This window comes from Candoia aspera, chromosome 2, assembly GCF_035149785.1.
Source record: "Candoia aspera isolate rCanAsp1 chromosome 2, rCanAsp1.hap2, whole genome shotgun sequence".
Lineage (NCBI taxonomy): Eukaryota > Metazoa > Chordata > Lepidosauria > Squamata > Boidae > Candoia > Candoia aspera.
The window spans coordinates 115,500,168-115,515,577 of record NC_086154.1 but is presented as its reverse complement, the minus strand read 5'-3'; the positions used below and the strand labels follow the sequence as shown (position 1 = coordinate 115,515,577).

Here is a 15,410-nt window from a genome sequence, read left to right as displayed (position 1 = left end):
GATATGAGACTAAGATATACTTATATATATCACAAAGGGATGAAACAATCCCATATTCCCAAAAGAAACATCATAACCATTACCTTCCTAACACAATTCAGCAATAAGCAATTATCTTTAAACATATTCAAAATATATCTATTTTAAATGTTTTGGGTATCTAAAATCATCAATTCCTCTTAATCACTGTCATACTCTCAACATTACAGGAGTTGGTAATCCTTTTTGATGATGTACACCCTCATGTTATCTGATGCAATAGCACAGACCCATGGAAATTTAAGAATAAAAAATGGTTGAACTCTCATGGGATCATCAAATCTAACAGGTTTCAATAACCCATTCTCTTTGAAAGGTTTCAATAACTTTGTTCTCAAGAATGTTAAAATCTATAGATTCTCACTAAAGATGCAAAAACACTGAAATATGAAATTTGCTAATTTAGCAAGATGTGGATTTAGTTATGGACTTTGGCAGGCAATATCCAGGCATTGTAATGCTTTTCTGAATATGGAATACTACCAATACAGTCTAGAAACAGCATGAAGAAGAAAGCAGGATCATAACATTCATTCTTCTCCATCACATGTATTTCAGTAGTAATAATTTAGAAAGTAGAGGAAAATAGGACAGGAAACTTACTTCAGAAAATTTATCCACTTCTGCACTTTGTTCTACCTTTCCTGACATCAGCATCAACTTGTTCATCAATTCTTCAAGCTCTTCCAGAGAATACTGCCGTATCTTCTCTTGGTCCCCATGACTTTCTTGAATAGTCAGGTGTAGAACAGTGTCCTGACAAACCTTACAACAAAACATAACATGTGCAAAAGAATTCTGACCTATGTTTTCCTTTATACAGGAATAGCCTGACCATCTATCACCTCCAGGTTATGATAAATTATGGTGAAGCTACAACTACCCTGGGATAAAGTAAATGTTATTAATAGAAAATAATCAGGGGAAAATGAATGCACAAATCTACAATCATCTGAATGCCACAGAACTCTTTTGATTGCTTAATATCTATACATTATTATTTAATATATTTTTATACAGTTTCCCACTATTGTAAATCTTGAAGGGGTTTACAGTAGAAATAAAATATAAAAATGCAAACCATACATAAGAATAACATACAAATAACTATCACTGAAAAGGTAGGGGGAGAGAGAAAAGGAAAACCAAAGCAAAACTGGTGCTATTCACCCATTATTCATCTATAAAATGCTGGGAAGAAAAAGCATTTGAAAAAACAAGGCCTCCACTACAAAACGCACTGCCAATCATGATTGGCCACAGTGGCTAAATCACATCAATGCATGCCTGGCCAATAGGGAAGAGGTGACTCTGTCACAAAGTTCTACCAGCACAAGGGTTCATTGAATACTAGGTCCTTCTTGGAGAAATAAGATACAGGTGGTCCTCATTTAATGGCCACTCATTCAGCGACTGTTCAAACTTATAACAGCTACTATCAACTACCATTGAACAAGTGGTAGTTACAACAGGACCTTGTACTTATGGCTGTCACAGCGTTCCTGTGGTCATGTGATTGTGATTTGCAACCTTCCGTCTCAGCTTCTCACAAGCAAAGTCAATGGGGAAGCCAGCAGGAAGTTGGAAGTCGCAGTCACATGAGGTCCTCGCTTAATGACCTGTGCAGTTCTCATTTAATGACAGCAACTGGGACTGCCAGAACTACTGTCGCTAAGCGGCACGGTCACATGGTATTTTGACTTACAATTGCATTGCTTAATGACAGAATTTCCAGTCCCAATTAGCACCATTAAACAAGGATTACAGCAGTCTATTTAATACAATAATATCTTTTTGATATATTACTGTATTTCTGTGTTTAATCTGGATTTTGTTTTACACCACCTAGAATTGCTTCAGGAATTGAGGCAAATGGATTAAATGCATAAACAAACGTTTAAAATAGTTTTGTAGAATTTAGCAGAAGAATAGAAAAAATAGGACATCATGTTTTGGATTCCCTTAAACAATGTCTCACCTTCTGCCCTTCTAGTGGGGCCTTAATTCTGTAAATTCCTTTGCAATTGATTGTTGTTGCCAGTGATATAGATGACAATTCCACAGAGCCATGACTCTCTTTGATGGTTTTTAGCCAATCCAAGTATCTTGCAGAATCATGCTATAGGGAGAAAATATAACATGTATTATTCCCATTAGCCTGTAACTTTCCCAAATCAGGTGAAGGAGATGACATTTAAGCACAGACATTCTAAAATTTCTACCCCACTATTTTCTGGGTTTTCAAGCATATTTTATAGAAGTTTAATGAACTTCAACTTAAATTTCACTAAAACCTATTTATTTATGCAGAGAGGGCATGTTATGGACCCCGCCTGTAAGAGAATTTCATCTGGGGGTGTCCAGAAAGCATGCCTTCTCTGCAGTGGCTCCCACACTCTGGATCATCTTTCCCCCAGAGATAAGACAGATCCCATCTCTTGAGGACTTCCGAAAACAATTAAAAACCTGGTTCTGCCACCTCACTTGGGGTGGGAGGGGAAGTAATCACCCCTGGAGATGGTTAGCACCCTAAAATGGCCTCTTAGATTCCTGTGAATGACATTCCAACTAGAATCATCATCTGGATATTATACTGTATTTATCTTCAATTTTATATTTGTATTTATATTTATTTATGGTATTTTAATGTTTTTATCCTTGTTGTAAACCGCCCAGAGTTCCCCTTTTGGGGGGAGATGGGCAGTGGCAAAATCTAAGTAAATAAATAAATAGAAGCCACCAATTGACATAATGTGCAAATTGGACTTTATGTGACAAAACATAGCTCCACGTTTCTCTTTGAATAGACCAAGTATATACTGATCTGCAGACTCAGGTTCAAACAATACTTCTATTATATCTCAGCTTTGACGAATTAATATGCATAAAGCATCTTTCTCAAACGCACAGGCATTTAAAGGCGAGTAATGCAGAGCTATGGTACTACTGCAGTAATTACCAGCTTTGTGGAGAGGTTGTGATCACTTTCCAGGGCCTTCCATATTTTCTTCAAACATTCCATGAACTCCTCAAATCCTGCCTCTTGCTTTAAATCATACAGCAGGGAGGAGTAGCCAAATACAGCATCATGGAAACAAGCCACACGATCCACATCCAAGTCATTCTCTCCGGCAGATATAGAAGCCAGCTCCACAAACACTTTCAGCTCACTGATGTCTAATGGAAATGAACAAAGCATTCTGTGAGATAAAAGGAAATCTATGATCTATGAATGGCTTCCCTGGATGTGTTGCAGTGCTTTCTAGCAGAGTCACTTGCTTGTACTATCTGAGCTGGAGGATGGATCCAATGCCTGCATGGCTTACAGTTGCTTTTTTTTGTTTACACAAGACTCTGTGCAGTGGAATAATGAAAAATAAAGATGGGAAAACCTAGCAGTCTGAAGAATTCTGGAAACGTTCCATTCCACATTGGCTACACTGTTTCAGGTGTGATCCAACAGTTTTTAGAAGTTGGTCCTCTGAACTCTAAGTGGCTCTACTTCTAAATGGAGAATTAACTTCTAGAAAATCGTTGCATGTCCTGGGGCACTGCAGAGGAGAAACAGAACATTCCGAAGTTCCCTAAAACGTTAGGTTTTGCACATCCCTAACAAAAGAAGGAAAATGATCCCGAAGCATTTTATTATGATGATTAAACTAGATTAATGTAAAATACGAAAGCAACGGAAAACAAGTTTGACTGTAATTTGGAGTTTAACGAATATAGGGTTTTTCCCTCTCTGCTCCTGTGTTTTATTTTGTATTGTTATTTATGTTTAAAATTTGCAATTTAGCCTGATTTATGTAAATGTAATTTGAGTATTTGCAGTCAGTTTCAACCGGAGCAGCATATAAGCCCTGTAAATAAGTAAATAACTTTTCTGCCATATTAAAAAAAAATTAAGAGGCAGCAATACACTTGTATAGGTAGCTGCTCCCCACTTTCACAAGAAGCTTAAGGTACATGAACATCCGCCTCACCCAGCTTATAATTACTAGTTCTACCCCTTTTTACCAGCCCATCTGCAGCCCCCCCCCCTTCTCCTTTGAGAGCTTTCCTAGGAGAATCAAATTGATCCTTGCTCTCTCCTCTTTATTTGCAAAGCAAAGCACAAACCATTTTGTTTCGGTGTCTGCATGAATACAAGGAGCCACCATGGCAGAGAACAAGCTCATCCCAGGTCACCTTCCTTAATTCTTTACAAGATGAAAAAGTCACAAAGTCAGCTACTGAAATAGGCCTCCTAATAATAACAAGCTATGTGAAATACATTAACATTTTACTGCTTAATTCTACTTTAATTCTGAGAAATATTTTTAGAATACAGAGAAGTCAGGAAGCTCAGAAGTGATTTATCAGTTTCTAACAGACGGAAGGAGAACAGATCAGTGTTGAGTTGGCCTAAAGCTAGAGTGCATCTGCTACCAAGATCAGCGGAAAGGAGGGCCAGGATGCAGTGTGTTAGACTGGCAGGGAGTCGCCTATTCCTGTCACTCCTTTCTTCCAACCTTAACAAACTCAGACTCTTCTACACATTTTCAAAACAAAGGCACCATAAGTAGTAATCCTCAAGATCTTCTGCCTGCTGATTCCACAAAGCAGCACTTGTAGCTATAGCTGAAATCCAAAAGCAGAAGACACAATGCCCCGCTCAAAGTCTATTTGACAATTTATGGAAGCAAGCAGTAGCACGTTCTGCTCTTGCACCCAAATTCTTCTATTACCAAGAGATCCTTAGAGTGATACGTAGGGTATCGCATTTGCCTACTAGTTCGATGGAGGTGACAAGTCTACAGAAAGCTCTTGCTGCTGCTCAGTCTCCTGTGATGCTATAATGTTAAGTCTCATATGGTGCCAATCACATTAACTGCTGCTGCTGCTGCTGATTTTTCTAGCCTTCTTCCACCTCCCAAATATTCATATGCCACTTTTCCATGTGTTGTAGATTAAATCTGGGGACGTGGGCACTCGGGCGTAAAGCAACATACAGTAGATCCCATGAATAGGGTCTCTTCATAGTTATCCTTTTACAGACAAGCTATAACTATAGCCTTCACTTTGATTCAGAATTAGCTTTCCTAGCATTCATCTAATTCTGACCTTTATCTTAGTTTATCCTATGTCTTAGCTCCATCTTACCTACAATGTCTCCAAAATACACTACTCCGTTATTTTTATCCAGATCAGCCAACTCAGAGCCCAGTTCCCTACATGCCCAGTTAGTGCTGTATTCCTGCGCTTGGCCTTTGGGTTGGGAGCAGGTGCTCGGGTTTGTGGCTGGACAGAAGTTTTGAAATGCGGGCAAACCTTTTTCCTAGGTTGCTATTTTATACCCACTGGCCCCTGTCTGGTTGCTACCAGCACCCTAGGCTTCTCAGGCTCCAATGTAGCATGACTGGTGCTCTAGGCAGCCCCATCCTGGATGGCGGTATCCTGGGCCTACAATAATGGGTTATTTTGGCATCTTCTCAGCCTCCTGAGCTGCCCTCATCAACACTGCCCTTGTTCAGCAGCCACCGTCCAACAATAGCCTGCTGCTGGCTCCCATAGTGAACCTGTCACCACATCATCATTAATGTCTCTCTGCCCCACCTCCATCACTGATCCTGCTGCTGCCTCCACCACCAATGGCCTCTGGTTCTCCACTGTACCTTTGGAACTTCACATTTCAGGTTATGGTTTTTGCTCTGCCCTTCTTCCTTCTTCTAGTTCCATTCTTTCAGTCTTGTGACACCATGCTTCTGCATTTGAGTCCCCACTGATACTAAGATAGCCTAGATCCTTCTTAAAAACCCAGCTCATTTTTGGCAGGGCAAAGGCCCCTAAAAACTATAGGTGTCACTGCCCCACACCTGGTCTCCTATACTATTTACATAGGAATCTGAAGGGGAAACTTTTCCTCAACCTTTACCTTTTCCTATTGCATTTATTCTCAACATCATGTGTGTGACTTTGCTTGGTTATGCCTGATTGTGCATCTAGATGTTCTATTTGTCAAGGTTTAATTCATGCTTTGTCTCTGTGTAGGCAACAGTAGGGAAAAGAAATACCACATTCAAGTTTATGTACCTCACTGTGCAAGCAAAAGAAGAATTCAAAGCAGACAAAGTATAGAAGTAACAAGATGTCAGACTGAGAAAGGAGGAAGAGAAGGTTCAAAAAGATAAATAAAACATTCAGCTTTATGCTTTCTCTGTCCACAAGTCTTCTCATAGATCCCAACCTGATATACAGAATGGAGAAAACAACAGCTCAACCCAACATATAGTAGAGTTAAAGCTTGTTCAAGGTCAAGAAGAAACAGCAGAGATATATCAGTTCTACCTTGCAAAGCCTCTTTGACCCAGTTAACAAACTCCTTCCTAACTGCAAGCTCTTCGAGGCACCCACGACGTTCTTTAGTAATATCTTGCAGCAGTTTTTTAGCACGCATCAATGAAGGGCTCATAGAAGAAAGCTTTTCATGTTGAAAGGATTGGAATTCACTTGTCTGAAGAGTAGATTACATGAAATAAAAAATGCATATCAAGAACACACAAATCCCCTTCCCTTTATTCCACGGATTTCTAATTTGTTAACCCTCTGGTCTTAGAGATTCACAGATCTGACATGGCCTTTTATCACTCCTTTTAGGAAACGTAGGCATAAAACAGAGATGTGTAGTTTCTATCAGCTCATAGGGCCGTATCAGTGAAGCATGTAGCCACCACTTAGAAGTACACCCCTATAATTTTATGAGACCAAAACTATGCAAAATCTCTTAGGTTACTGGACTGTCTTTTGAACAGCAAGTTAGAGATATACTTACTAAGTTCAGCAATTGTTGCAGGACACTGAAATTGCCAGAAAGCTTCAAAACCTCCTTGACTTTGTCAATAACTTTAGCAGAGTCTAATGCCAAATCCAATTCATGATACTGCTGGATCTGCTGGATCCGTTCATCTATCCATTCTCCATTATCCGGATACTGCAGTTTGCACATAATTTGGAAATCACTTCTGAGTTCTTTGTAATGGTTAATAAAATCTTTGAAGAGAGCATTCACTTCAGCAAATGTGAGCTCTCCCAATTTCAAGCTATCAGAAAGCCTTTGGAATTCTTTGCGACAAGGATCAAATAAGCAGTCATACACATCCTCCATATTTAGAACGGTCACAGTTTCTTCTGTGTCTGGATCCTCAGTGTTATGCATCAGCCTCTTGGCTGCCTGCTCCCAGCAATACTTAAAGATGTGGCTATCTTCGCAATTATACACAAATTCAGATATCTCTTTCAGGTCTTGACTCAAATGGAGGTAGGTCTCCATTCCATCATCACTGCATGAAGTGTGTTTCCTCACATTCACAACATCATCCAATATTTCCAGTGCCAGATTTTTGCTACACTTTTGCTCCATTTCAGTAAAATCCACTTTAAAAAAGGGAAAACATGTAAGTTGGAACATAGTAATTTTCAGTTTGTCTAACGATTTGATATAAGCTGCACAAAGCTTCAGTCTACAGCACCAATCTCAAGAATTTGCATTTTCATATCTGCATTATTCTATTTCTCTGATGTTAGAATTTTCAGTTGCCTTCCCATTCAGCCTTCCATACATTCAAGCCCCATTTTAGGAGGATATAAACAATAACTGCAAAGGAGAAGTATCAGACAATAATTTGCAGAGGAAAACCCTAAGTACTGATTTTAAAATGATCATTATTTATTATTATTAACTCATTATTTTAAAAAATTACCGGTTACATAGCACTGAACCTTCCTCAACATATCCAAGAGGACTCCCAAATGTTTTTGCTCCCTCTTGACATGCAATACTTCCTGTAGCCTCAGCTTTAACACTTCTTCTAGTTTCAGTCCTTCAGGTGATTCAATTGGGAGTGATTGTTCTTTGCATTCTGAAATCAAAATTGAGAATTATTATTTTATACTGTATTTTTGTACCAGCTGATAAGAGAAGTTCTCTAGGCAGTGCACAGTCAAAAATCTATAAACAATACAAAATAACACTAAAGCCTACCTAGACAGCAGCTAAACAGATATAGCATAAAAACACAGTAGGAATAATTCTGAAGTTCTAAATGCCAAAACAGTAGCAATATGCAAAATTTGCCATTCTGAGGAGGGGAGATTCTAGGGATCATTGGAACAATATGTCTTTTTTCTAGACTAGGCCAATCTGGGGCCATCTCAGGCATGGGCCATTTTCTGTTCCATTTCAAAATTACCCACCATCCCTAGAACAGCTGAATTAGCATGGTCCAAAATCAGAACATCCTAGTATTCTCTAGAACACACATTCTGCACAACTCTCTAAAGTGGTTTTTAAACTGCATGGAAAAAAGTGTACAGATCTTCAAAAGCAAGTAATATAATATAGGTACCCGATGAGCCTCAGTGAGGAGGTGGCTCTGTAGATGAGCTGCCATCACCCATGAGGCCCTTTCTCTAGCCAGCATCTAGTGGCTGGGTGAAAAAGTCCAAAGGTCGATGCGGGGAACTGGGAGAGGAGGCAGCCGGGTGAATGAATGCAGGTTGGGGAGGCAGGAGCTTGCTATGGTGCCTGGGCTTGGCTGGGCTAGATTTTCACACAAGCGGGCTGGGTTTGGCCAGATTTTTGCACGGCTGGGCTAGGGAGGCTGGAGCTGGCTGCGGCCTCAGAACCGCTCAGTTCTGAGTCTGCTTGCCACCCTGCAAGGTAGGGTGCAGGGCTTCCAAAAGGGCAGAGACCGGGGGTGGGGGGGAGATAGGCTGGTGGGGGAGTTCGGCTGGTGGGGGGACAGCACCCCTGCAGTCTTAAGTGTGGGCGGGCTGCCAAGCACCTGAATTTGGATCATGAGACTGCGGGGGCGCTGCAACAGTAAGAATTTCGGGCACAGGTCATAAATCCATTTTTTCAGCACTGTCGTAATTTCAAAGAGTCGCTGAATGGTCAGGTGAAGACTACCTGTACTCAACCATGAATCAATGTACCAGGCTACATCACTTAGCTGAGAAATACTAAAGTCAGCCCAAAGGTGCCCTGTATGTAGCCTTTATAGACCTGAGGCAGCCTTTGATTCTATTCCATGAGAACAATTCTGGAGGAAATTAGCCACTACAATGATAGACCACCGTCTTTTTAGACTAATAATGCTGGTACACCATGGCACAACTACTCACGTTAAGGGCAGTATCTTTGCTGATCTAACTGAAGCCATCTTCACTAGCAAAGGCGTTAAGCAAGCCTGTATCCTCATCCTATTATTCAACTTAAATTCCTATGATTTTTAAACAAAGCATATTTAAGACAATACTGTTGAAGCCAGCAGTCGGCCCACATCATCTTAAAGATGTATTCTATTCCTTCTCATTCACAGATGACAATTCCTCTAAGATGACACCAGATAAAAACAAAAATGTGTTGTTCTTTACTGTCCTGGTTATTTATGTTTTCATAAAACCCAATTAACCATGCAATTGAATTGCATTAGTACAATTTATCCCTCTCCATTTATATATGCAAAAGAAACTTACTTATGAATTGTGCCTTATGTTTTAAAATTAGTTCCAAATGCTTAATCAGAATATGGCCTGTTACAAGTGTATTGACAACATTTTCAAATGAAGATTCAGCAATGGCCATTAACGATCGAGCATCTTCAGTAAATTGGTTTAGAATGTTTTCTTCTGCACCTATTAAATATATTAAAAACAGTAAGTACTTAAAGATTTGGGGGCATTAAACCGCTCAAGTTAGCTACTTTCCCTTGTCATCTGGAAACAACTCCAAGCAAGATGACTTATTCTCATTTCCCTGTCCCACTCACATGCATACTTTGCTACATCTCATTTTTCAGCCCTACTCACTGATGTGACTCTTATTATTTTTGCCAGGGGAAAATTTTTAAAAAGACTACATATTCTTTCAGTCAAAATATCAATGAACATTCATGAAGCAGATTACTATTTTGTCATAATTTAATACAATATACATGTATGAAATATCCAAATGTATGAAATATCCAATATAACTCCTCCATTATTCAATGTATTTTCTGCATTACGTAGCTACTTTGCTCCTTTACATATTCCCTCTGACTACAGCGGTGATCATTTAAATGATTTACATACGATTGAAAATGAATATATGTCTGCTGTCTTGCCATTCAAGCAGATGCTTTAGTACACTTTGAAGGTCTGTCAAAGGCGTCCCCATTTCATCCCTTGGCCAGGATTTTATGATAGCAGCAGATATAATGTTGCCCAGCTTGTTCAGATCAAATGAAGATATCAACTCAAGCAGATTTTTTTGTTTCTAGGAAAGACACACAAAAAATGCATTATTAGACAGTGATAAATTCATTCTATCATGCAATGATTTTGCACAAGACTCACAAAATTCATTTTATCATCTAACGGTACTTCCCCACTGAAAATGTATTTTTCCTTCCATGTGAATTTTTCTTCTAACTTGCTGAGATAGATACTACTCTTACAACAGGGACAGTCACCTCTCTATGGGGACATAGAACCTTATAAACTGAAACATCATGTGTGGGCAGGCCTTGAAGGCCCTTCCTCTAACTTTTCTATACTGTAGCTATAAACTACAGACTAAACAACAATCCTTAGTCTTATGTAACCTAGGCAATACATTGTTATTATTACTCCAAATTAACCAACCTTCACTTCTGAAAGAGACAGAATGACCTTGACTAAATGTTAGGAATGGGCTGAGAACAAACATTATGTGAATATAAGATTGAAGCCAGCCCCAGCCCGGCCCAACAGCAAGGCCAGGCACACCTCAGCAGCAGCAGGAGCAAGAAGACAGCGAAGGTCAGCTGGGGCGGTAGAGCACAGGGTGGCATGGATCTCAGAGTGCAGGGTGGCAAGGGAGACTGGGACTGGGCTGGGGTGGCTATGGCTTCCTGGTGTGTGGCAAATTGGAGGCAGGCCCTTACCTTACTGAAGCTTGGGGCTGGGAGGGACCAAGCCTGGAATGGCTTGGACTGGCCGGTCCTAGCTAATGGCCGGTGGAATTCGCTTAACAATGGCAACAGGGATTGCCAGGATTGTGGTCGCTAAGTGATATGGTTAAGTGATGTCTCGCTTTACAACTGCATCACTTAGCAACTGAAATTGTCCCAATTGTGGTTATAAGTTGAGGACTACCTATATATGCAGTGCATTTGTCAGCCAGCTTGGAAGGAGAGGCCAGCATATGCCAGGAAGGCATACTGCCTTAATTTGGGATTTGAAGCATAACAACCATTGCTGGATTAAACAATCTTTGATTTTACATAAATTACCTGGTATGCTGAATCAATAGCTTCAATGGCACAGTTTTCAAATGTTTTCAAAATCACAGAATTGAATTTTTTAATTTCCTCATAGCGACTACAGTAGGCTTTAATTTGTTCAACAGCATCTTCCTATCAGGAAACAACAAAAGAAAAACAAAGCACAATTTGAGGTTTCAAAGTATTTATATTCTGTAAAGTGGAATTTAGTGATTATGGTGATAAGATCTGATTATAATAAATCATTTTTCAAAATACATAAAATGTTGTTCTGCTTGTTCAGGATGGAAATGGGGCATGATACAGATTACTTCAAATGTATCTCTAATTTTAAGCATCATCGTAGGATGTTAGGAGAATCTTCAAATCTATTCTTTAAAATCTACCATACACTATTATCATTTGCAATAGCCTTTCTACAATGATTGGGCATTTATTGAGTCACTTAATTTATTCCTTTTTTCTTTTTTTTTTTGACCAGCACAATTGACTCTCAGAGGGTTACAATCACAACAATAAAATGTCTATGGTACAATTAAAATTATAAAATAAATAAGCAGTTCCCAAACATTAAACCACAGATAAAATTATTCTCTGAAAAGGAATAAAAAGGATGGTGACATCTATAGATCTGAAGTCCTCTTAACAATTCTGTTTTTAATAATTCCTCAAAGCCTAACAAGGTATGAACTGATTGGATTTCAGGGGGCAGGGAGTTCCATAACACTGATGCTTCCACAAGGAAACATTCGCAGACCTCCATTCCCTAAGCTCATGGAAATTGGGGACTGCTAGTAGATTCTTCCAGGAGCTCCATACTGGGCAGCTTTAAAACTGAGTGGAGAAGATGGGCCTGGAAATAGCTCAATGCCAAGCCATATGCAGTCAAAACCAGCACTTTGAATTGCACATGGAAGTTAACAGGAAGCCTGTGTGAGACCCAGAACACAGGTGTGACTTGTTTGTGTCAGCTGCTTCATTCTGAACTGAAACCTCTGTGTGGTCTTCTAAACTGAACTAGGATGTTTGACCCAACAAAGCTGTTGACAGAAGTGCAGAGGTGTGGATTTTTCTCTCACCATTCCAGAAAACATCTTGCAGTCCTGTATCATTCAGTCTCATATAAACACAGTACAGTAGTCCAACAAATCCTCAATGTGCCACCACCTTCCCCATCCCTGCCAGGGAAGGACCTGAAACCTAAGAGTGCAAATCTCTGAAAGGGCCACAGCAGCATCCTCATCAGATCTCAATAATGCACAGATGATCTGCATTCTCTTCCAAAAACAAGTCTTAGAAAAGAAAGGTCTTATTACGAACAGACCTGGTATATCTAGAGCCCAGGAATGCTGAGAATTGTAGTCCCCACACATTTGGAGGACACCAGGTTAGGAAAGATTGATGTAGAAGCAAAGCCAAATATTGGCTTGGTTTGTGTACTGTGCCAAGCCATATTTTAACCGTTAACTGTTGAACAGAGTAGATTCACACCATACAGTAAGCAATAAACTGTAATTTGCAGAACCACACATCAGTTCAAAACAAAAGATTTGGTAAGATTATGCTACTCCAGTGATTCATTCTTTGCCCAAAATCATATTTGGAATGCCTGAAAGCCCTCTGAAAATCCAAGCAGTATTGCCCAGATATGATACTGATCAGACTAATCTTGGTTTAATGCCATTACAATAGGACAGAAGAGTCACAAAAGTGTTATACAAAAGCTTTCTATACATTTCAAGTAGGTAATCCTCATTTAGATCTCAATCAATTGCCACAAGCAGATTAGTATCTCATGCATATGACATCCATCCATCTAGGTACCTGTTTAATTCTGCCTTTCAAAACTGCAATTAAAGCTTCTTTCCAGTCTTCAGAATTACTGCTGTTAGGAAATTCTATTTTCAAAAAATGATCCCATACCTACAAGGAAGCATTATTTCACATTTTAAAACAACAAATGAAAAACGATTTAAGGGAGAAGAAGTAGGAACCAGAGTATTTATTCAACTCAAATGGAAATATTTCTTTAACTTTAATGCTGGAATACTTAATCACCTATTAGGAAAGAATACATGCTTTTAAGGTATGAATCACCAATTAACTATAATAAAAGGGAGAGAGAATTGGAAGCCTAAACTGAGTACTGTAATAAATCAGGTCAAGCTCCATCTGAAGGAAAGAAACTACAATTTGAGATCCTATTATGCGTTTTGCTTTTACAACTCATATACCTGAAGAACAAGAAAGTAAGTATCCAAACCATTTTCACAATTTCTACAATAAAATAGATTACGTTTCAACATTGGTCTCTCTTTTCTCCATCCTCTAATCATTCTGTAGTTTTGTAAAGAACTGAGAAAAATATTGCAATTGGTGACCCATGCCACTGATAGGCTAGGATAATCAACAGAGATGCTGGTTCACTTCACAACGTACCATAACAACAGTGCAAAAATTCATGCATTTAACAGTTTTCTTTATAAGGATTACTGATATACCAGAGGCAAGGAAAAGAAAATTAGGACTACTGTTCAAAAGGGAAAAAAAAGGAAACTACAGATCATAATGTTCTGGATAAAATCTAGATATACCTGCAATTCCAAAATACAAACCTCAATAACTGATGTTGACCCTTTTCCCAACAGACGTTTTGAAAGGCGGTTACAAAACCAATCCCTAGTAGTTTTACAAACATTTTGGAATGTTGTTGTGGCAATGTCCTTTTCTGAAACCTGTCATATGAAAAGGAAAATATAATTTGTTGAACAAAGGAGCAGCCTATTACCTGAATTAGCAAAAGTAAAAGTTTAGGAGAGAAAGATCTACCTAGAGGCAGTTGAAGAGAAGAAAGATTCCTTAACTCACTTTACCTTTCCCCCAGGGAGCTGGGGACTCACTTCACCGACCTCGGAAGGATGGAAGGCTGAGTCAACCTGAGCCGGCTACCAGAGAAGCCAGCTTCCGCTGGGATCAAACTCCGGTCGTGGGGAGAGTTTCAGCTGCAATACTGCCGCCTACCACTCTGTGCCACACGAGGTTCTAGAGGCAGTTACCCACCTCCAATAATAGTAACACTAAAAATAGATCTAATATAGCTGCCAATTCAAGTGGACTCTGGGTGGCTTACAAAATATAATACTAAATTGAAACAATAAAAACAAACAAAACAGAACAGCTCAAGACCAAAAACAACCATTAAAATGCAGAACAGCAACCCCCAATACATTAACCCCAAGCCTCGGACCAAAGCTTAAAGGCTTTTTAAAGGCTTTTTGGAACCCCAGGAAAAAGGGGTTCTTCCATCTCTGATGGAAGAGGTGGGTACTGCAATAGAGAAGGTGTGCTTCCTAGGTCCCTTAAGATAAAGCTTGCCAACGTGACTGACATATAATCCACTTCCTTTATTTCAACTATAATCCTAAAATGTTTGGAAGGATAACCCAGGCATCACAGAATGATGCATTCCTCCTACCGAGATCTGTGAAATTTGAACATGGAAGGGAAAAGCCAAACTTCAGAACCCTCCCCGGAACCTCCTTGGGGTTTCTACGGCTATATCTTTTGAATGTCAAAACAGGGAAGAACAGGTAGGGTTAAATCCAGCATGCCCATAACCACTCCCAAATCTATGCCAGGTCTGACAATAAACTAACTGCTATCATCACATTAGGGTTGTGAATTTCAAGTCAAATTACTTTGTGAACTTGAAATACTTTTATCTGTCTGAACTAATACAAAACAGTGATGGAACTTCTGTGCTGGCTATGTGTTTCGTATAACTACATTAACAAAGTTATTTGTCCCAATGAATCCCACCCCCTCCAAGTGATCCATCTCAGGGGGATCAAGAGAGCCTTTTCCCCACTCATCTTGAACTACTAAAGGGCAAGAGAAAGAAGCTTACCTCTACAGGTTCAAGTGCAAGAATTTTTGAAACAATCTCAACTGCTGTAGCTAGTAACTTGTATTGTGTTCCCAGGAGTTGATTACTGCATATCTCATGAAGCTTTTGACAGACTAAAGCGGAACAGCTCCAATCATTTTGCTGCATTGTACTGAATAGTAGAAAATTTATATATTTTT

At 39.4% G+C, this 15,410-nt stretch overlaps 1 protein-coding gene across 1 annotated transcript in view; it reads right to left on the bottom strand.

Annotated features, from left to right (window-relative positions):
* The window catches only part of RNF213 (ring finger protein 213), a 96,467-nt gene that overhangs the window by 53,162 nt on the left and 27,895 nt on the right, over window positions 1–15,410 (bottom strand). The window contains exons 12-23 of the mRNA XM_063292934.1: window positions 15,232–15,382; window positions 13,940–14,059; window positions 13,149–13,247; window positions 11,334–11,456; window positions 10,153–10,336; window positions 9,556–9,714; window positions 7,779–7,937; window positions 6,851–7,452; window positions 6,367–6,532; window positions 2,999–3,216; window positions 2,018–2,158; window positions 643–804 (exon numbers count right to left, since the gene is read on the bottom strand). Of these exons, the coding sequence (XP_063149004.1) occupies window positions 643–804; window positions 2,018–2,158; window positions 2,999–3,216; window positions 6,367–6,532; window positions 6,851–7,452; window positions 7,779–7,937; window positions 9,556–9,714; window positions 10,153–10,336; window positions 11,334–11,456; window positions 13,149–13,247; window positions 13,940–14,059; window positions 15,232–15,382 (2,284 nt within the window). The remainder of the gene's footprint in view (window positions 1–642; window positions 805–2,017; window positions 2,159–2,998; window positions 3,217–6,366; window positions 6,533–6,850; window positions 7,453–7,778; window positions 7,938–9,555; window positions 9,715–10,152; window positions 10,337–11,333; window positions 11,457–13,148; window positions 13,248–13,939; window positions 14,060–15,231; window positions 15,383–15,410) is intronic.